A 22,317-nucleotide genomic window follows, 5' to 3' on the forward strand; every position below is an offset into this window, starting at 1 on the left:
GCGGGCAATTGGAACTAGCTGAGCAGGTGCCACAGTTAGCATGGACCAGTTTGGGCAGAAGGGCCTGTTTCCATGCTGTATTACCCTATGGCTCTATGACTCTATAACAGTTTGATTAAACCGGGTGGAGCGGGGAACAGAATCTTGAAACCTGCATAGCCACCCTCAATTCTTTGTCAGCAGTAAAATTTCCAAACTGTACAGGTCTTGGGTCAGGGGAATAAATGAGTACACTTGACTTTATACACGTGCAGGCATTTATTTGAGTGTTTGAGAGAGGTTGAGTGACTGTGTGTTTGTGTGACGGACATTGAGTGAGCATGGGAGTGCAAGAAGAATGAAGTTGAGTCTGAGAAAACGAGCGTGTGTGTTTGAATGTGAATGCTCACATGAAAGAACTAAAACTGGGAGTGAGCCGGACACATGCATCCATTCCCTACTCATTCTTTCCCCAACGTCTAGCCACACAGTGGGCCAGGATAAGAAGAAAACCCAGACAGAACGACAACCTGCTTCTGACCCCCATGTTTGTACGAATCTGGCTGAGGTCAACTTGGGATGCACGTCGCAAGAGGCAACTGGTTGGTTACACTATAGTTTGGCCCGGATTCCCTGCCCTTCCCTGTTAATCAGGGGTTGGAGCCTAGTTTGTTTCTTGCTGCAGCTCTGCTTCTTGACAGAATAGGCAAGGAAGATTTCATTGGTAGGTTTTGCTGCTTGGTGCTCTTTAGTGGTCTTATTTATTACTTACTTATTTATTACTTACTTATTACTTTAAACATGAATTTAAAACAAGACTAATATCAAAGTTGTGCTATATCGCATCTGTCCAAAACTGGCTCATCATCCCTTAGGTCAGAAAAAAACTGAAACTGGCCTCTCATGCAATAAGATTAAACAGCATTGTGTTAGCTGTATAATTTTATTTCTTTCTTAGTGCCTAGCAGTTCAGTGCGACAGCAAAATAGTTTGAGTCAGTCACAGTTTCTTTATGTCATACTTAGATGGAGCAAACTTGGTTGCACTCAATGCATTCATAAAGTGCCAAAATATTAGTCATGTTTTGTCTTATGACTACATCATTTAATAAGAGGTGTCTAAATTAAAAGTATAATGGCATAAGACATAATACAGTCATATAGTGATATAAATATGAAAGACTCACTTGTCTAATTTTTGACAAAGAGTTAATACACATGACTTCCTTTTGTAACCACACTAACCCCAATTGTCACTGACCTAGCGAAAACCCACAATTTCACTATTCAACACTTCAGCAGAACAAATAAACAAAATGAATGCCTTTCTGTACATAACATATTTTGGATTACTCAGCCATACCTTCGCAATACCATTGTGTACTTAATTTTAATTACTCGGTAGAGAAGTCAGCAAACAATAGTGAAATCTTCAAATATGAGATGGATACAGCGCAAAATGGACATATTCATAATAAATGAGAAATCACTACAAAGGATGGAGTTCTACAGATAAATGAGTCAAATTCAAAATTTGAAACAAGGGAAGCATCAGTCAAAACCAGGACATTTAACATAAGAAAACAGTGAACAGTAAAATTGTAGTGGCCAAAAGCAATCATAAAATAGAACAGTAAGGACATTTTTGGACATTTAAAAATTAATGAATTGCTAAACAGAAGTGGAACTACTCAGTGAGGAGACAGGTAGTCTATTTGTGGAGAATGAAATATATTACAGCATGTTTATAAGTTGGTAGGTATACTAAAGATACAGAAGTGTTAATGATATCATCTACAAGGAACTGGTTCTGAAAACAAAATACAACAGGTTGTGGAAATACCTATGTGCATGCTGGGCTATTGAAGAAGTTTGGAGAGGTATTGTAAAAATATTGAACACAATGCTCTTGAAATATGCAAATTATCACCAGGGAATTAAGGCTAGCCGTCATAACACCTTTAAGAAAGGAAGAGAAGGATAATCAAGGTGACCATAGACCGTGACAGTGATATATAACATAAGTTGTGGGCAAATTATTGGATTCATGAATTTGAGATAAAATTATTCAACTGTTGGAGATGTACAAACTTATGCAGAATGTCACGAAAGATTTATTAAATGCCCCAGATATAGCTGGCAAATCTAAAAGAACTATTCTGAAGGAGCGCTTTATTGGATAGATAAGGGAACTATAGAGCATATGGATTTTTGATAAGGTTTTTCACAGGTGGCTCGAAATAAAAATTCCGTTCCATGACGCAAGAAAAACACGAGCTGATAGTTGGTTAGTAGACCAAAAAATAAAGTGTTAGAGATAACAGATGTTGTAAGTTGTATGATCCAACTGTTACTTCCAACCAAAAACGTTCCAACGTCATCCTTAACAAGCGCAAAGAATTTGTTAAATTTATTGATAAGAAAGGAGCTATCAATTCAGCTTCTTCTGCATCTTTCCCCATCTTGTCACCCATTAACGTAAACTCGATCCTCTCTCTCTAGACTCAAAACTCCCAATCCTATTCAGTTTCTCAATAATTTTCCTCTGCTTTTTCCAAGTTCACTTTGTCCATACATCCCACTTACTGCATTCGCAAGAAACAAATAATCATACAAACTCATTATTTGACTTCTATGCTAACTAAACAAACTCAATGGGTGAATGGTCTACTTCTGCTCCTATGTCTTATTATTAGGCTTTCCACTCCGCTTTCAAAATCACTTCAATTCCCTACTACTTCAAAAACTCCAACCTCAACCGCTCTGACCTTGCTAGCCACAGACCCCAGCTCCAAAGTCAATTTCCCTCCCTCTTATCCCATGTCTAATTCAGTTGCAATTTGCCTTTTGAAGTATCCCAATCAGGCTGCTAGCCCTCCAACAGCATAAAAGCAGTTTGAACCAAAGTCATGAACAACTGTCTTAGTGATCATGACTATGATGTATTATTCTTTCTCATCTTCTCCACAACTTTCAACATGATTAACGTATCATCCTTATTCGTCCCTCTCATCCACTTTCGACCTACATGTCACAGTCTTCCTTTGGGTTCATTCTAACCCAATGATCATCGGGGCATCACCCCCAGCAATGGATAGTCAATCCAGAATTGTCCAAGATGGCCCTTCCATTTACATCATCAACATGCTGCCTCTTGGCTACATAATCTGCAGTTAATGGGTAAACTTTAATTTAACCACATTTGATAACCACCTTGATAACTCTACTGACTCTGTGCAACATTACAGTTCATTTGGGACTGAATGTTACTGAGGCTCTGTGTAACATTCAGCTCCCGATGAACTATAATTTCTTTCAAGTGAATATTGGCAAGATTGCAATTAACTTCTTTGGTTCTGTTACAAATTCCATTCCTGATTCTATTGCCTGAACTGATTCAAGATGAATTACAATATTCATAAACTCCGTTTGCCATCAAATCTAAGTTGACCTTCTGACTGAATATCCTTATTGTCACAAAATACTCCTTGCATCTCCAAACTCCTTGCATCTGCACAAGATTACTGTTTGCTTTCCCCTCTACCTCAGTCAACATACTGAAACCCCCAGATTCCTTTCTTACCATTAGCATCAATTACTCCAGAGTCCTCTTGGTCAGTCCCTGCCTACTGCAATCTTCAGCTCAATTAACACTCTACTGCACATATTCTATACTCCACCTATTTCAGACTGCCCATCACCCTTATGAGAAGTCATAATTTAAATTGTTCATACTTGCAATTAAATCACCCCGGCCTTTCCCTGTGACATTATCCATCCCAGCTTCTGAAATTCCCCTTCTAAACTCACTGTTGCTCCATCCCCTCCTTTAATAGTCTCCTTAGGATACACCAGTTCAACCAAGTACTTAACATCATGTTCAATCCTATCTTCTTTGACTTGGTATTGATTTTTATTGACACCTTTAATAAAATACCTTAATGCATGTCGTTATGTTAAATTCGAGTCACTGTTATGATAAATCCTAGTTAATGGGGAGATTTTGAGACACTGGAATTTGTTCCACTGAGCAGAAAAGGACAAAATGATTTACTGGAGTTTTTACATTTATAAAAGATTTGAGAGGAGTTGTGACAGGCTGTTTTCTTTGACTGGAACTAAACTAGTTATCAATTTAAAATTGACTCCAGACAAATTTTCTGCTTTCAGAATGTGGGAGTACAGACTAGTTTGCCATGATAATTTGCTGTTGTAGAAATCATTATATTTTTGAACTGAAGAGTTGTTAAACCTTTGGAACTAAATAACAATAGGGCTATGGGGAAATAAAGCAATAGGACTGAATTTGGGTTGCTTTAGTGAAGAGCTGCCAAAGCATGATAGGCCAAATGACCTCAATAAGTACTTTAACCATGACTGTACTAACTATGCTTCACATCTGGGGAAGCACCTAGTTTCTGCTTCTGCTTATAAACAACCATTCAGGTGGAGCCAAGTATATGCAGTTGTGATTTCATGTATTGTTACGATTTTCTTCATTGATAAAAGGGTGTCATGATCCTAATATTTACAACAGTGACAGGTTGTACTGGGAAAGGTGGCTGTTGTAGGGCCAGAGATTCTAGATATGTTACAGGGGCCAGTATCCTCCACTGTCCTATTTAGAAACTCCTTCCTCCCATTAAACAACACATATCAGATCATAACACTATAAATGCTATTCGATTTGTTTTATAAAGGTAGAGTAGGACCCTTGTAAATGAAAAGATTTCTTTGTGACTCCATGCAACGACTGCCAGTATAAAAAGTTGCAAGAATCCCTGAGGTCACAAATGAGCATTTGGACAGGGGCAACAGAGAGGCTGAGGGGAGGGGAAAACCATGGCACTGTTTGAAGGAAATGAGAGTTCTGCCAGCAATTGTGCCAATATTTATATTCATCAATTTGCATCTCTAAAACAGATGATCTGGTCATTATTTCATTGTTGTTTCTGCGATCTTGTCTACCAATTGATTGCTATGCTTTCCTACATGACAACATTTCAATGAAAATTAATCAGCTGTAAGATGCCTTGTGACATCCAAAAGTTGTGAAAGTTATTATATAAATGCATGTTCTTTCTTGCTTTCCATCTCATCCACTGGGGCCCTTTTCGACATCTGCCTCAACGAGATCAGGTCAACTCACTGTCCGTATCCACAATTTCAGGATTCTTGATTCCAGTCGCCATAAACCTTTTTGGGAGCTTTTGGCCTTCTTGTAATACTAATGCAAACATTCATTCCCGGAGGCATGGCTGCTGCTGTGCATGCTGGATAAAGAACTCTGTTACACAAAATTGTTTTTCCTCAGCTGTGGCTGCCTTGCACTTAAAAGTGTCATAAGTGACATAAAACTAAGTCATTAACAGACTGAGTGAACTGGCTGCTTGTTTGCACATAACTTACAAACGTCATGGCTTTATTGGACCATTTGTATCTGCGCTAACCTGGGATTTTTGGAACTTGCACAAAGAATCCAATTTTTGGGAGAGTTCATTTGCAAAGAATTCACTGCATAACAAATGTCACAATATTATTCATTCGAAATATTGTTGACCATAGAGTCATAGAGATATACAGCACGGAAACAGAACCTTCAGTCCAAATTGTCCATGTTGACCAAATATCCTATATAAATCTAATCCCATTTGCAAGCATTTGGCCTATATCCCTCTAACCCTTCTTATTTGTATACCCATCCAGATGCCTTTTAAATGTTGTAATCGTATCAGCCTCCAACACTTCCTCTGGCAGCTCATTCCGTACAGGGACCACCCTCTGCATGAAAAAGTTGCCCCTGAGGTCCCTTTTATATCTTTCCCCTCTCATCTTAAACCTATGCCCTCTAGTCTTGGATTCCCCCCATCCTGGGGAAAAGACCTTGCCTATTCACCCTATCCACCCCCCTCATTGTTTTATAAACCTCTAGAAGGTCACCCTTCAGCCTCCGATGCTCCAGGGAAAATAGCCCCAGCCTATTCAGCCTCTCCATATAGCAGAAAATCAATACCAGAAAATCTCAGAATAACTCAGTTCACATACAAATAGATAAGTTTAAACAAATAATTTTGTCAGTAACCAAACATGTTTGTGTTTCAAGCCAAAAGTATTGTTTTCTCCATTCACTTTAGATAATGAAATGGGAAATACTGAACATGGCACACACAAATGAAAGGCAAACCATATTTTAAATAAGAAAAAATAGATAACACTTATATGGTCTGTCAAAACTACCTCAATCTTCTTCACACAATTACTTATTTCTTGGATTGATGCAGTTGCACCGCAAGCAAATTTTATGCACCAATTACTTCCCACATACAATGAGATGAAGAAGTACTCAATGTCTTTTCATTTTGGAAATGTTTGTTTAACACCTTATCTGAAGATAATGCTGCAAACCTACACATCTACACTGAAGTAGATCTAATTGCACTCTCAAGTCCTAGTAATGGAATACATAGGCTCAATTTACTAGAGGGAAATTCACTAACAGAAGTGAAACATATTTCTTACTCGTTTTCAATGATAGTTCAAGCCAAATGTTCAAATGTAATTAGGGTGTCTACACTGAGAATTGATTCTAGAAAATGATTAAATCTGTTTGATTTCGATTATGTTTTAAAGGAGCGGTTTTGACTGAACAATTTCAAGTTACTGACCTACAGATGTTTCTGTACTAGATCTCATCACTGCATAGTAAATATTCAAGACTTATATAAATTGTACACATTTAATGTCTGGGAAGAACATAACTGCATTAACAAGCTTGTCCATGTATCGATTCCATGGATCCTATACAGAAATTCAGGAATATTAAACAAACAGGAATTAGATTCCAGACAGTAATCACTTGAAATCTACATAACAAGCTCAAGTGCAATATAGTTGCCGTTAAATATACAAATCTAAAAGGTACAAATACCATGGTACAAGGTCTAATAACAAGTTATTTTTCCATGACACTGGTCTGCTAATTTGGGAATATTTATATAGAAGCATACTATTGAGTTAAGTATCCACGTAATAGGACACTAGATACCAGTTAAGCACTTTAGATGGTTTGAGAACTGACTAGGTAAATTAGGCACGAAGTGAGTCACTTCAGTCAACCTAAAACAACCAAATGCACATGCATGAAAAATTGGGAACAATTTTCGTCATTGAAAATTGTTAACTTTGGACATTTTGTGGCAGAAGTGAGAAGAGCTCAACTTGGTTATGAAAATTTTGTCGCAGAATGAAGTTCACGATGGCGATAAGGAAGAAACTTTAACATAGGTAAATTAGGCAATTCAACATTAAACATATTAGTGAAGAATATCTATGATTACTGCTGCTGGGTACCACAAAGGATGTTAATGCTATATATTATAATGCTATATGCTAAATATTATATACTATATGGTTTACCATCCATGGTGCTGGAAATCTGATGGAAGAGAAAATGACAGATGTAATTAGGAGGTCTGGAGGGAGAAGGAGTTAACACTGCAGATCAACCAATGACCCACTGTCAGAATGTCATACATTATTTATCTTACCCTTAGGTCAATTATTCGATTATCAAGTCTTGTATCTTGGTTGACAGTAGCCCTTCCTTCCTAGGTAGGAAAAGTATAATAAGAATATGAATGAGAGGTTAAATAATTATAGTCATTGCATCCTTATTGCAAATATTTGTACTTGTAACTTATTCGCTCATTGGATATATTCTGACCTAAAATTAAAGATTGCAGAGCATGTCTTTATTTCCCTTGCCCCTCCCCCCAATCCCAGTGCATGTTCTAACTCAACAAACTAACTAATACAAAAAAAAGTGTGAAAAACTGGCTGGTGATAATTTGTCAAATTACACTGGAAGATACTGACCTAAGCTTTCTAATGATATTCATTTTAATGACGAGTCATTAAAAGGTTAAGTTATCAACCATGTTACGATCAACAAACCCAAATGGTTATCTGGAGGTGCATTAAAACATTAACAATTATAGACGAGGAACCATATGTGGAGGATGCAGTTACCACTCCAAAAACGCAATACACTGATACGTTTTAAAAAATGTACAACTCCAACATAAAGTGCAATTATATACTATTTTTAACTTCTTTTTTATTGTTGACCTCAGAGACTGTAACCATCTGCTAACAGTTTGATCACGTTTCCCCCTTTAAACACCTGCACTATTAGACATGTTGTCCCAAAGGATTTTATTTTTGACATCTGTAAATTGTCATGTCACTTAGCCGACATAGATAGTAGACCAAAGTCTTAACATATACCATAATTTACTTACTTATGGACAGTAATTTTGCTTATTTTGAGATAATAACACTGAAATATTCTATGCTGTGAAATAGTTAAAATACCATTAAAAATTCAAAAAATTGCAAATAAAAACAAATCAATTTTTAATTATTGTATTTTGATTAGCAATAATTGATTCCTTCATCAATTCATAATTTTTGGGTTATTTTAAATCGCTTTGATTAGCGGTACTTAATTCATTATTTATTAAATTTGCAATTTAGGCATTGCTAGTCAAAATATTTTTGCATTTATATATTTCAGTTGAATCTTCAATTGATTTTCATCCATCAAGTTCTCAATGTAAAGCATCATTACATTAGTGTACTGTTGCAACTGTCACTTTAAATGTCAACAGAAATTTCACAAAATCAAAACCAACATTTCATTAGATCAGGAATAATGGTCATAGACTATCATGACTTTGCACAGAGCAAAAATTTAGTGGTGAAATTTATGTTGTTCCAATTGTGGATTTCTACATATTTTAATATGCTTTATAAGCATCTGCTATTAGAAAACCACAGTTAGTATAATAACTGTTAATCTAGATAAGAAAAAAAAGTTAAATCGCCAGGGTGCAACCTTCAAATGTGATTCTTGCATTACATAACTTATTGGATGTGGCTGACAAATTTAGTATTAGATTAAGCAATTCATAGCTGTTGGCAGACATGCATTTTTTAGTAATGCTTCTAAAGGAGCTAGTTTGTGGGTTTCCGACAATTCCCCTGTCTCACATGTAGTTACTTTCATAGACTCGAGCTCAATAATACCTACAGCTCAAATAATCAATGCTTCAATGACTACACAAACAATAGAAAAAAAACTACTTGCTGTAATGTTCATTCAATTCGATATCTTTACATGTTATTCATAAAATATAAATTATATTACAGAAAAAAAAACAAGGGTTTGTGAAATATACTGTGGTAAGTACTTTCTTCTATTATTGGATCTCTGATCCATTAAGGAGAAATTATAGTTTACATTTTTACAGAGCTGCCACAAGAAGTTTTGACATTTTAGGTAGAGTTGGAATCTGATACACATTCAGCTGATATGATCAGGTTGAGATTCCATGCTACAAAAGTTGAAGGGTATGGAGAAAATCAAGATCATTTTCATCACAAGATACCTAATTAAATTCCTAATTTAGTCCTGCTTTTGTATTGCTATCTACTAGGTTCAGAATATATGCAGCTCCACTATTCCACTCGTCTACTAACGGACCTCAATCAATCCTATCTCAGGACCTGTACCACATGTGACATGTTGCATCTCCTGCAAATGGGAAGAAAAGAGGATGGAATGCTTCTCCTGTCAGGTTGTTTGCAACAAGATCAAATTTTACTTGGAGTGAACATTGCTAATGCTATGGACGATTCTTAGATGGCTATTATTAGAAATGTAGCCATTATTCGTAAAAGGGCACAAAACGCATCAAGACTTTCGTATATGCAGAAATAATTGCAAGATACTTTAAGGACAATGGAATTATAAAATAAAAACTAGCCTGTGTCACTGACTGTTCAGAAGAGAAAAGGATTATCCATGTAAAAGCATGATGTGGAGATGCCAGTGTTGGACTAGGATGGACAAGGTCAGAAATTAAACGACACCAGGTTATAGTCCATCAGGTTTATTTGAAAACACAAGCTTTCAGAGTCTTACTCCTCCTTCAGGTGTTAGTGACGAGGTACTATCAGACACAGAATTTACAAGTAAAAGATCAAAGCGTCACACCACTGATGAGGATGTACTGAACAGACCTAAGATGTTGTTAAATCTTTAAACAGAAGGTTTCAATTGATTAATATGTATATACAAGTCCCCAAATTCCTTTGAAGTCACTGTCCTGAGAGGACTAAAGGTTTTACCTTTCTCACTAACACCTCAAGGAGTAAGACTCTGAAAGCTTGTGTTTTCAAATAAATCTGTTGGACTAAAACCTGGTGTTCTTTGATTTCTGAAGTAAAAGCAGTTTGGTGTTCAACTAAGGTTTCACCAAGACATGTCTGTAATTTTTAACATTCTTAATTCAAACACAAATTATGGCCAAATTATTTCTGTCCATTCAGTGTTACATCCAAAGCAGTAACGCTGCAGATACCAAACCATAATGCAAATGAATTTCACTGCACTTCTCCAGATTACCTATAATGAATTTACTAATTGTTAGTCTACTAAGCAAAAGGATATGCTTTGAGATATGAATTTACAAAGCTACAACTGCAATACGATGTTGAGCTAATAACTTGGCACAATTTCAGGTTTTCCTCACAACTCGACAGAATCAGTTCCAGTAAGGGAAAGGCCAAGTGGAAGTCAAATCTGAGACTGTAAATTTATTCACAGGAAGAACCTGACTCATGATTAATAGTGTCACGAAACTCTTGTGACATCAATGACCAATTGACTGATCATGGGTATAAATGGAATTAAATAGAAATACACTTGAAAATTAAGATGGTAAACAGTCATCTTGTCTGTCAAGTGAAAGTAATGCCAAAACGTCCTTCCATAATTTGACATCAGCGACACTTTTACATCTATTTATTAGAGGTTCATTTGTATAGGTGATTTATTACATTTATTTAACCAAATCCACCCTGCGTAGAGGTTAAATGAGTTCAAATATATTTGGAAGTGACAACCAATTGCATATAGAAATCATTTGGGAGGTTTTAACCTGGCAGCATTCAAACAAGGCAAAGAATAAAGAAAATTAAGCTTGGACAATTACACAAAAGTCAGGGTGTGCAAACGGAAGTAAAATATAGCACTGGAATGCTCAATGATATTTGGATAATATTATTTACCTCATCATTTGCCTCAGGACGCATTGCATCCTCGAGCTGCAAGGGCAGGCGTGGTTCAGCTGCGCTGATAACATAGATCTGAAAACAAAATGATGGCATAAATAGTAAGATAGTAACAACAAAACAACAAAAAGTACAGAAATATCTTAAAGGACACTGTTTCCATCTAAAAACGTTTCCTCAAATGCAACTGAAACTGAATTTGCATAGTAAATAGGTATATTGGCCTCTAATTGAATATTACTGAATTCAAATTACTTAGTATTGAACCCTGCTTGGATTTAAAAGAAAGCACAAAATTAAACTGGGAACATTGGCTTCATGTAAAGTATGCTAGTCAAAAGATACCATTGGGTTTAACTTGGGTTAAAACCTCGTGTATAAAACATAAGAACACAGAAATGTAATGTGGTAATTCAAGGTTTCAGGTTACTAACTTACAAAATTATCTTCTTAATGCATAGCTCAAAGTGAAAGATATAATTATAATTTGAAATGGGATTCTCCACAAATGCTTATTTATTTTACTCTTTTAGGTTATTTTCCAACTTAAACGCACAGACTTACTCTCTCGACGTGGAGCTCAACATCTTGCTGGGAACAACTCTCTATCTTTTGTTCCACCTTCCTCACTATACCTTCCACGTCCACTATACTCTCTTTACTGATGCTATGTAAAAGAAAAGAAAATCAGTATTTATGATCCATAATTCCACAGCATATACAAATATAAGTACAACTTTATAGTGCAATAGTAAAATATTGCAAGTTAATTTTGAACAGGCACAACACATGCTACAAATAAAAATCTAACACTATGGTTCAAATCTTTGAATCGTTTGTGGTGTGTTCAACCTGTGGAAAGGCACTGAATGAACTGCTCCAGAGTTTTCCTTAACTTAGAAAGCCCTTGTACCAGCTCCTACAAAACCAGATCTTATTTCCTGTGCTTTCTGATGATGTTGAGCTTATTACATGGCTTAAAAATGCTAATAATTTCAGAGGCATCCTTGGAATGGACGAGACAAAAATGCAGATTCCACCACAGCAGTTGGAATAATCTAAAACAATCACCATTCTAAACAAAACAATGCACAAAAGTAGTCAAAGTGTAGAGCTGGATGAACACAGCAGGCCAGGCAGCATCAGAGGAGCAGGAAAGCTGACGTTTCGGGTCTGGACCCTTTTTCAGAAAAAAGTTCCTACTATCCCCCACAAAAGTAGTCAAGGTATCCCATGTCGCAAAGTTAACTGATTCCTAAAGGAAATATTTGTCAAAAATTAATCAGTTTTAGCTTGGATCACATCCCATCTGTGTACCAAATTCCACTGAAACTTTTGAGATGTATTGAGTAGTCAGATAGATTTTCAAGACAAAGACATTACCTCCACTTCACATTCCGTGGCAGAGGTAACAAGACAATTTAGCTCATTTTCTCTTTGGTGGAATAATGCAAGTGTTCTCAAAGCCCCACAGTTTTTCCCCTTTCAAACACTTATGTTATTCCTTCTTGAAAGTCAAAATTGGATATGCTTCCATCACCCTTTCAGAAACTGCATTCCAGATCTCATCTTTTTACATTAAAAATTTATTCCCTTGTCACTACTGCTATCAGGTAGCTGAAAGGCTAATGTTCACATTCACATGAATAATACAAATAATTTAACCTTTGTTAAAACTGTCTAACTCATCCTCAAATAAATTTAACTACACTTGAGAAAAGATGATTCCATATGATAATGACCGTCTTTAGAGACAAGAAGAAATTTTTCTGAAAGAGTAGTGAATCTATGGAAGTCTTACCCACACAGGCTGTCAAAGCTAGTTTGTTAAGCATATTCAAGGCTGAGATGGACAGATTTTTAATCAATAAGGGAATCAAGGATTGTGGGGATAAGGCTGGAGAATGGAATTCAAGATTATCAAATCAATATGATCTCTTTGAATAGCGGAGATGGTTTGACAGACTGAATGGCCTATTTCTGTTCCTATGTCTAATGGTATCTGCGAGAAAACATTTCTCTCCATTTGTCTTAAAAGTTATGTCCCTTATTTTTATTCTATGTAAAACAAAACATCTGTTTCAATAAGATCAGCTTTCATTCTTCATGGGGGATCTCTTAAAGATATATCAACTTCCGTTTAAAAAGACACAAAACCTAGAATTTTGATGTTGAGTCTGGAACAGTTTAACATCATTTGCTATGTTTCTCTGCCTTTGGCTATTTACCCTAAAGTAAATAAATATTACTACTACCTTAAACCGAATATTGTGGTCTGACCTATTTGTTGACATTTAAAGTGAACAGGAAAACACAGAACAACTCACAGGAATTTATGATAATGCTGAGGCCAAAAGGAAATTACTAATTCTACAGCATGTGACTTCTTTCACGATGTGCATAAAGGAGCAAATTTCAGGTCACAGACACATTGGTGTACTTACATCATGTCTTTTTTCTGTGAAATTAAAGTTATTGGCAGGAGGCACAAATAATAACATTCTGAATTATCATATAGAATGTGTGCACTTTGCAGCTGGTGCCCAATAAAACTAAATCAAATTTAAACCCGGGCACCATTATTTGCCAGGTGTTTGATTTCTATGTTATTGAAAATGGCTTATAAGCACTCAGTACACTGTGACTAAATTCTGTGCATGCCTCCATTACTGTTCAGAAATCATGCCTGCATTTAGAAAATAAACTAATGAAATTTAAATTTGATGGTGCCCCAACTCTGTGATTACACTCGGTCTTCCCATTCTATTTATGACCACAGAGAAGAACAATTATTACTGAAGTGCTACCTTCCTTTGAGAGAAACATTCTAAAATGATTCCTAGGAATAGATAAAGTTTTTACAATTAGATAGCACTGTCTTTTTGTTTTTACAAATGACATACATATTAAATTGGAAAATAGGGGAAGAAAGAAAAAGCGTGCAAACCAAGAACACAAGCAGGCTACAACAGCAGGTTACATTTCTGGTTGAGACATGGATTTATAATTAAGATTTGTTTCGTTTACTGGTAGATACCAATGAAATTAGGTGTAAGTAATGCTCTATCAATTTAACAGTGGCAGTGGTGCAAGTGTACTCATGGTGGCTGCAAGATAGAATAGTTGTAATTGATCCTATTTCAGTTGATTTCACAGAAAAGGCTGAAGGTAGCAATCCTCATTTGTGCTTGTCTATAAAGAAAACATAGCTTTTGATTACTCAAGTACAATAGATAGATCAAATGCGAATTTTGTTCATGTACAATTTTGTCTTTTAAGCAAAAATCAAAGAGTTTCACCATTTTATAACATGTTTTAGCAGAATACATGTTTATAAGAAAATGACACTGGCCATCAAATGTTACGATCACAGCCAGCTGATGGCAATACTGGACAAGTCAGGTCCTGGATTAAAACCTGACTTGATAGACCATAAACAGCAAACCTGGTTTAACCGGTTCCCTTGATAAAATAATATACCTGAAATTCCAAATGTTTAAAGTATTACTGCAATCTCCAAGTAGTCAGTTGAGATGCGTGAGAAGGATAGGCTCGTAAGTTTTATTTAAGGCAAAGCTACAATATTATTTAAATGACTTATGCTGTAAATAAAGTATAAGTGTTGTGTACACCCCCTGCACTATTAATTAGTGTGTGTTTTTACGTGATTATGTCGACCTCTTGAAAAACCAGACTGTTTGACTAACAGTCACACTCTTGGTCCTATAGTGGCCAGTTATTAAAAAGTTTGCTGAACTGGACATCTGTTCTCCTTTTAGGATAAAAGCTCCCTTTTCAAATGAACTCAGGAGGTCTTCTGAACTGAACTGAAAACTGTGATTCTTCTGCTCTGAAGTAGAAACAAAACTTTATTGCTTTGAATAAAGCTTTACTGCATTTATTCTGCCCATCATAACCCACGTGTATAAAAAAAGGTAAAAACAGAAATTCCTGGAGAAACCCAGCAGGTCTGGCAGCATCTGTGAGAAGAATGCAGAATTTAGGAAACAAGTACTACAATTCTTCGTACCTCCAGCACCCTCAGTTCGTGGTTTTGTATTAGCTTAAAAAGGCAACGTCATATTCCTACTGGACCTCAGAGCTACTCTCTCATTAGAGAGATGACTGCTGTGACTTAACCTGAGGGTAACAATGCATCAGTTGAGGGGAAGGGATGTAGAAGGACAGTTCTTCCTTAGACGGTGTGGAAATTAAACCCATGCTATTATTCATTACAAACCAGCCAACTGGGCCAACAAACCCCATAGTATAAACATCCTATCCATTAACACTATACGGATCAGGTAGGCAGGTAGGTAGGAGTTTGGTCCGCCATTCAATGAGATCCTGGCTGATCTGATAATCCTGAACTCCACTTTCCTGCCTTCTCCCTGTAACCTTTATTCCCTTACTGATTAAGAATCTGTCTACCCCAGCCTCGAATGTACTTAATGACCCAGCCTGAACAGCCATCAGTGCTAAAGATTCAGGTAGCTCAAGTCACAAGCCTTCATAAGCAAATTATGCATTTGGGTCACTGTTCCAGAATGACATTCTTATATGTTAAGAAAAACTCCACAGATCTGATTAAAACCTCTTTGCCTCCATTTTAAAATCCAACTTCCAAAAAATGACAGGTATACAACTTTCATCACACCTCCCCACCAAAAAGAGAGAGAAAAGATCTGAAGAAATGTATTTATTTTCTATCAAGTAGTTATTTGTGCACTACTTCTATGTTAACAGTAACAATATAGGAAACACAATAATTTCCATAACAACCAGATACACAAGTGCATTTTGATCACTTCGTTTGTTTTCTTTCAGATTTGCTTTCAACAACATCCACTATTACATTGTTCTTGCCAGTCACACAAATGATTTTTAAATTGCGTGGCTACAATATTAAACATTAACAACACAGTCCAAGTTCTGGTCCCAACATCTCTCCAAAACAGTCTCTTCCGAGTTATTGGATTTGTAAATTGTGAATTGATGTAGAGTTAACACAAGACTTAACTGGTCTTTCTCCACCATTGAATATTTCTGTTGGCAAGTATGCAATTTAAGCACCTGCGTAATATCCAATCTGGTTAGTGGAGGATCAACTTTTCAATTTTCAATTCATATTTTTTCTCCATTCAAACTGATATTTTTTATTTTACTCATTTATTTTGTTACTGTAAGTATGTTTTTCCTATCATAATTGTCATAACTCTTTAACATGACACAATCACTCATTTTTTCACCTGGAGTACTTGCTACATAATTTCCATCATTGAGTTTTGTTTTGATTTGACAATGTCCAATGAACCTTGATGATAAGGGTTCTGAATTACCTGCATCAACAAAATTTTAAGATTTGGCCCTTCTCCTGCTCCAGTTTAATTGTTTGTTGAGCATAGCTGAAGCAAGTTTTGGCCAACTGTCTCACTTTCGCTAATTTTTCTGAAACATCAGCCATAAATGCAATCCCTGCACTTTGGTTCATAGATTTATCCTTAGTTTAGTTAATGTACTTTCTCACCTCAATGTCCATATATGAGTTCAAGAGGACTGAATCTTGCGGACCATTAAGAACATCTCTAATTGTAAACATCAATTAGGGTGTTCCTTTTTTCCAATCTTTACAGTGCTCCTGACAATAAGCTCTAATCATGGCTTCTAAACTCTGATTCAATCTTTCCCATGGTCCTTGATGGTAAAAATGAGTTTAATGAAGAAAATAACCTGATGGGTGGTAACACAGCACTTTTGCACCATATTTGTTATAAACATTGTAAAAAGCTAAAGTATTGGAGATGTTATGCATCCATTCCTCCATATTATAGTTTAAGTCTTGCCAATCATGAATTCCTCCTCTAAATATGCTTACTCATCATTACTTTTATTATAGATTTTGTATTCTAGTTCTAAAGAGTTGTTCGTCAATACAGAATCTGTTCATTTCTGAAAATCCATTTGAAGTTTTTCATCTTGCATTCATCAAGACAAACACTTGAATGCCAAATTTCAAAATATTATAAGTCAATTATTGACAAGACCCCAAGTCCCTTTGCATATCTACACTTTCTAACGTCTCACTATTTAAGAAATACTCTGTACATTTGTTCTTCCTACCACAGTGGATAACATCACATTTTTCTGCAAAATACCCTGTCTTTTATGTTCTTGCTCAATCACTAAGCCTGTTCAAATCCTCCTGAAAATGTTTTTCATCTTCCTCACAAGTTACAACATCCCTGCTCAGCTTTGTGCCATATCCAAATGTGGAAATATCATCTTTGTTCTACACCTCCAAATCACTGATATATATTGTGAAAATCTGAGGCCAAAGTACTGATCCTTGCACTATCCCACTAGATGCTGGTCACCCCGTAGTCTGCAATTCAAGAACGACCCATTTATTCTTACTCTGTTTCCTGTCTGTAGGCCAATCCTTAAACTATGCCAGCACATTTATAAAATTAAAACACATTGGATAGGAGGTGGGAGACTTTATCAAAAGCCTTCTGAAGATCCAAATATATCACAGCCATCGACTCCCCTTCATAAATTTTGTTCATAATATCCTTGAAAAGCTGGAACAAATTTGGCAAATACGATTTTCCATTCACAAATGCATGCCGACAATGCTCAGATTATTTTTTAAATCAAAGTATCCATTTATCAGTCTTTATGATTGACTCTAGGATTTTCTCCACTATGTACGGCTGACAAGTCTGTAGTTCTCTTTTTCTTTCCTCTTACTAATTTCTTAAATGGTTGGTTGATTTTTGTAAACTTCTAATCTGCAGGAATCATTCCAGAATCTGTGGAATTTTGGAACAGGATTACCACTGCACCAACTACAATAACAAGGGGACATAATTTTAAAGTAAAAGGCAGGAGGTTTAGAGGGGATTTTAGGAAATACCTTTTCATGTAGAGGGTAATGGGGGTCTGGAATGCACGGCCTGGGAGGGTAGTTGAGACAGGAAACCTCATAACCTTTACGTAGTACTTGGATGAGCACTTGGAAGTGACATAATATTCAAGGCTATGGGCCTAGTGCAGGAAAGTAGGACTAGTTTAGGTATTGTAGATTTTTGGTGGTACAGACTTGATGGGTCAAACGGCCTCTCCTATACTGTATGATTTTACAATTCTATGTTATCTCTACAGCCACCTCTTTCAACACTGAGATGCAGACTATCAGATTCAAGGGTCTTATCAACTTTCAACCCCTTAATTTCTGAATAACAACCTTCTTACTAATATTAATTACCTTCAATTCCTTATTCTCCCTAGTGCGTTAGACCTCTAAATCTAGGAGATTTCTTCTATATTTCTCATTAAAAAGAGACAAAGTAAACATTTACCTTCTCTGCCATTTCTCTATTCTCCATTATAAATTCTTCGACTCTGCATTTAACGGACTCATATTCGTCTTAGTCAAACGTTTCCTTTTAAGGTACCTATGGAAGCTTTTACACTCCATTCTTATGTTTTTTGCTAGATTGCATTTATATTCTATCCTTACTTTCCTCTTTTGGTCCTCTTTTGCTGTATTCTTAAAACATTGTCAATCCTCAGATTTATTATGATTTCTAGTCTTTCTAACCCTTTCTTTTAATCTTGTACAATCCTTAATTTCCTTTGTTAGCTGTGGCTGACTGACCTTGAGTGTTAACGCCTTGAAGAAATACATAGTTGCTCTAAGTCATGTAATAGATTTTTTTAAAAAAACTGTCCACCGCCTTTGTACAGTCAAGCTGTTTAATGCATTTCCCCAATCTAGTTTAACCAACTGGTGCCTCACACTTTCGTAATTTCCCTCATTCAAATTTAACACCCTTGCCACAGACTGGACTAACTCACTTTCAAACACTGTAATATTCTGATCATTCATCCCTAAGATTACAAGATTAATTTGCCAATTTTTATTAATTAATGTTACATACGAAACAGCCAATGCTCTAGTTGGCTTTTCAATTTGTTGCTCCAGGAAATTATTCTTAAGGCATTCCAGAAACTCACCCTCCACAGTTGTAGTGCTCAATTGGCTTACCCAGTCTATATACAGATTGAAGTAACTCACACTTACCATGTTGTACTTGCTGCAAGCTTCACTTATTGCCTGGATTTGTACTATGCTGCAAAGTACTTGACCTGAAACATTAACTCTGATTTCTCTCTACAGATGTTGCCAGACCTACTGAGCTTTTCCAGCAATTTCTTTTTGTCTCTGATTTATAGCATCTGCAGTTCTTTCGGTTTTTACTACTACTATTTGCTGGCCTATAAATAACTCCAAACAATGTCTGTTTAGTTTCTTAGCTCCACCCAAACAGATGATTATATTTTAACCATTTATCTCTATTCAAACTTTTAGATCATCTATCTTGTTGCTAATTCTGCATGCATTCAGGTAGAGTGCCCTTAACTTTGTTGTTTTGACATCATTCTGTTATTCGAGACACACACAATGCTCGGCTTTGTTTCTCCTATCTTCTAGTCGGCGTCACAACTTTTCTACTTGATGGTTTCAACTTAATTCCATTCCAATTTGGATTATCCCTCAGGTTTCCACTGCCCTGTCTAGCTAGTTTAGAATCGGGAAAGATTTTCTGTTGGTTGGAGATTGGAGCACCAGATGACGTAAATTAAAATTATTTATGAACAACACATGACCTAGTGTGAGAAGGTGGTTTACAATGGATTATTATTAATTGAGAACAAAGTCATGGAACTCAAAATATTAACACTGTTCATCTCTCCACAGATGCTGTCAAACCTGCAAAGTTTTGCACCACTATCCGCTTTTGTTTCAAAAATCCAGGATATGCTGTACTTTTCTTTTACATGATCCCTGGGATGGCTTAATTGTCGGTTGAGGATCGATTAAGGAGACTGGGCCTATATTATCTTGAGTTTACAAGAATACGGAGTGATCTTTTAAAGTACACACACTTCATTCGGAGTTGAACAGGATAGCTGCAGCAAGGATGTTCCTGCTGGTTGGGGGTGGGGTGGGTTGGGTGGTGGGGGCTACTAGAATTTTTAGCTGCTATAAATATCAAAAGATAGGTGTTGCTGAAGAAAAATGCTGTTGAGATGGAAATCAGCAATGATCTAGTTGAAAGGCAAAGCGGGCTTGAGGGGCCAAATGCCCTGCTCCTACTTCCTATATGCGTTAATAGACACAAAATGCATTTTTGGTTTTTTTGGTTCTTTTGGTTTTTATTATGCACACTTGTCTATTGGCACCTTCCATTTGAAACTGTAATCAGACACCCATACTTTAAACACAGAGTGTAGGCTAGCAGGGAACACCATGAACTGAAACAGGTGCAAATGAATTTCCTGTCTCAGTCTGTTAAGCCAGACTTATCAGTTTAACAAAACAAACAGAGCCATCTGTAAAAAAGCAACAACTACAGTAAAATAATCAGACATACAAGAAGTTCACAATACCCCTTAATAATCAGTGACCTATAGTCACCCTCACAAAAACATCCAACAGGATATCTAATTAAAACTCTACAACTATGCTATTACACAATAGCTGTACATTTTATAAAGAAATCTCTAAAATCTATCTAGGAAAAATACAAACTCACAAACAAAAGCCGTTAAGCTTTGATAATTTTACTTAAAAGTTATTTTGAAAATTATTCTGGATTTCAACATTATATTTTTAAAAATCCAAGAATGTTTCACAGTCAGAGATTGTTTAATTAATCAAATTAGATAGTAGTACTTTTCTCCACGAACCACCTAATCTAACACCACGGTCCCAAAATCTTTTCACATTCCCTTTATCCTTTTTAAAATACCTAAAGAATCATGAACTCTCACAGCATAGAAGAGGGCCATTAAGACTGTCATGCCCGAGCCGATTCTTTGAAGCTTTTGTTCAATTTTGGCCACTTATTCAAATAAATACCCTGATGAAAGTTTTGACTGAATTTGATTCCATGACCCTTTATACAAGTGTGTTATGGATTGTGTTTCTGCGTGAAGAAATTTCTCCTTATGGTAGGTGTAAAGTTAATGTGGCTAATGTTGCGGTGACACATACTGGGCGAAACAATGAGGGTGGCCATTCTGGGGTTAGATTTTCACAAATCCTTGAAGGTGGCTAGGCAAGTTGATTATTAACTTAAAGTGAATGGGGTGCTTAGATTTGTAAATAAGGAGACTGAATGCAAAAACAAGGCAGTGATGTTAAACCTTCATAAATCACTTGTTAGGCCTCAGCTAGAACTCTACACACAATTCTCGGTGCTACCCTTTAGGAAAGATATTAATGTCTTGCAGAATAGGTTTACCAGGATAATATCAAGGATGAGGGACTTCACATTATAAGAAGAGATTCTGGGAGGTTGTGATTGTTCTCCTTAGGGCAGAAAATATTAAGAAATTCAGTACCAAATTTCTTTTAGTCTCTCTCTGATTCTTCTGTTTCATTTGGTGGCTATAAATTACTTAGCAGAACTTTCCAAAAAATTAAAAACAGCCCGATATTTCTTTCCCATTTTTCCACAAGAATCCTTGAGTGCAAACTGTGATGGTTTTTCTACATTAAATTGAGTTCTTTCTTTTGAGTACTAATACTCTAATATCAGTTCTGCTGTTTCTACAATCCTCAAATTCACTTCAGATGTGCAAATGGCAACAGCATACTTCATGACTTTCTTTCTTGTTCTCTCACTCTGCAGCACAAACTTTCTCTCCCACTAAGCCGCTCCAACCACAAATTAAGTTGCTTCTAATTACATGTACCGAAACAAAATGCTCAGTGCAATTTAAGTTTCTTGCATATTCACAGTTAGCCTTTCCAACCTTGTTCCGGTCAACTCTTTATACTTCCTGAATCTCCCCTTTATTAATTGCAGTGTAAATAATAAATGCGCTTCTGAGTCTTTTATCACTGTTTAAAAATTACGGGTTGCCTATTTAAAACTGAGATTAGACGAAGAAAATTTCTCTTGGTGGGGGGTCATAAGTCGTTGCAACTCTTTTCCTGAAAAAGTGGTGGAAGCAGAGTCTGAATATTTTTAGTGCAGAGATAGATAGATTGATGTTAAGGCAGGGGTTGAAAAAATTGTCCAGAAGTAGGCAGGAATGTGCATTTGAGATTGCAATCAGATCAGGCATGATATTATTGAATAGCAAAGCAGGATCAAGAGGCTCAATGGCCTACTCCTGATTCCAAGAA

At 36.2% G+C, this 22,317-nt stretch overlaps 1 protein-coding gene and 1 long non-coding RNA gene across 3 annotated transcripts in view; one reads left to right on the forward strand and one right to left on the reverse strand.

Moving 5' to 3' along the window:
* The window catches only part of LOC125483461, a 60,512-nt gene extending 47,189 nt beyond the window's left edge, over positions 1-13,323 (forward strand). The window contains exons 3-4 of one of the 2 annotated variants that reach the window (XR_007262432.1): positions 9,476-9,616; positions 11,648-13,323. This is a non-coding gene — a long non-coding RNA (uncharacterized LOC125483461). Of the gene's footprint in view, positions 1-9,475; positions 9,933-11,647 lie in introns of those variants that run through there. The other variant, XR_007262431.1, reaches the window with a different exon arrangement.
* Positions 1-22,317, reverse strand: part of dars1 (aspartyl-tRNA synthetase 1) — a 90,403-nt gene that overhangs the window by 39,562 nt on the left and 28,524 nt on the right. The window contains exons 7-9 of the mRNA XM_048598662.1: positions 11,679-11,781; positions 11,112-11,189; positions 7,526-7,585 (exon numbers count right to left, since the gene is read on the reverse strand). Of these exons, the coding sequence (XP_048454619.1) occupies positions 7,526-7,585; positions 11,112-11,189; positions 11,679-11,781 (241 nt within the window). The remainder of the gene's footprint in view (positions 1-7,525; positions 7,586-11,111; positions 11,190-11,678; positions 11,782-22,317) is intronic.

Source organism: Rhincodon typus, chromosome 7, assembly GCF_021869965.1.
Source record: "Rhincodon typus isolate 14 chromosome 7, sRhiTyp1.1, whole genome shotgun sequence".
In the NCBI taxonomy this organism is placed as follows: Eukaryota; Metazoa; Chordata; class Chondrichthyes; order Orectolobiformes; family Rhincodontidae; genus Rhincodon; species Rhincodon typus.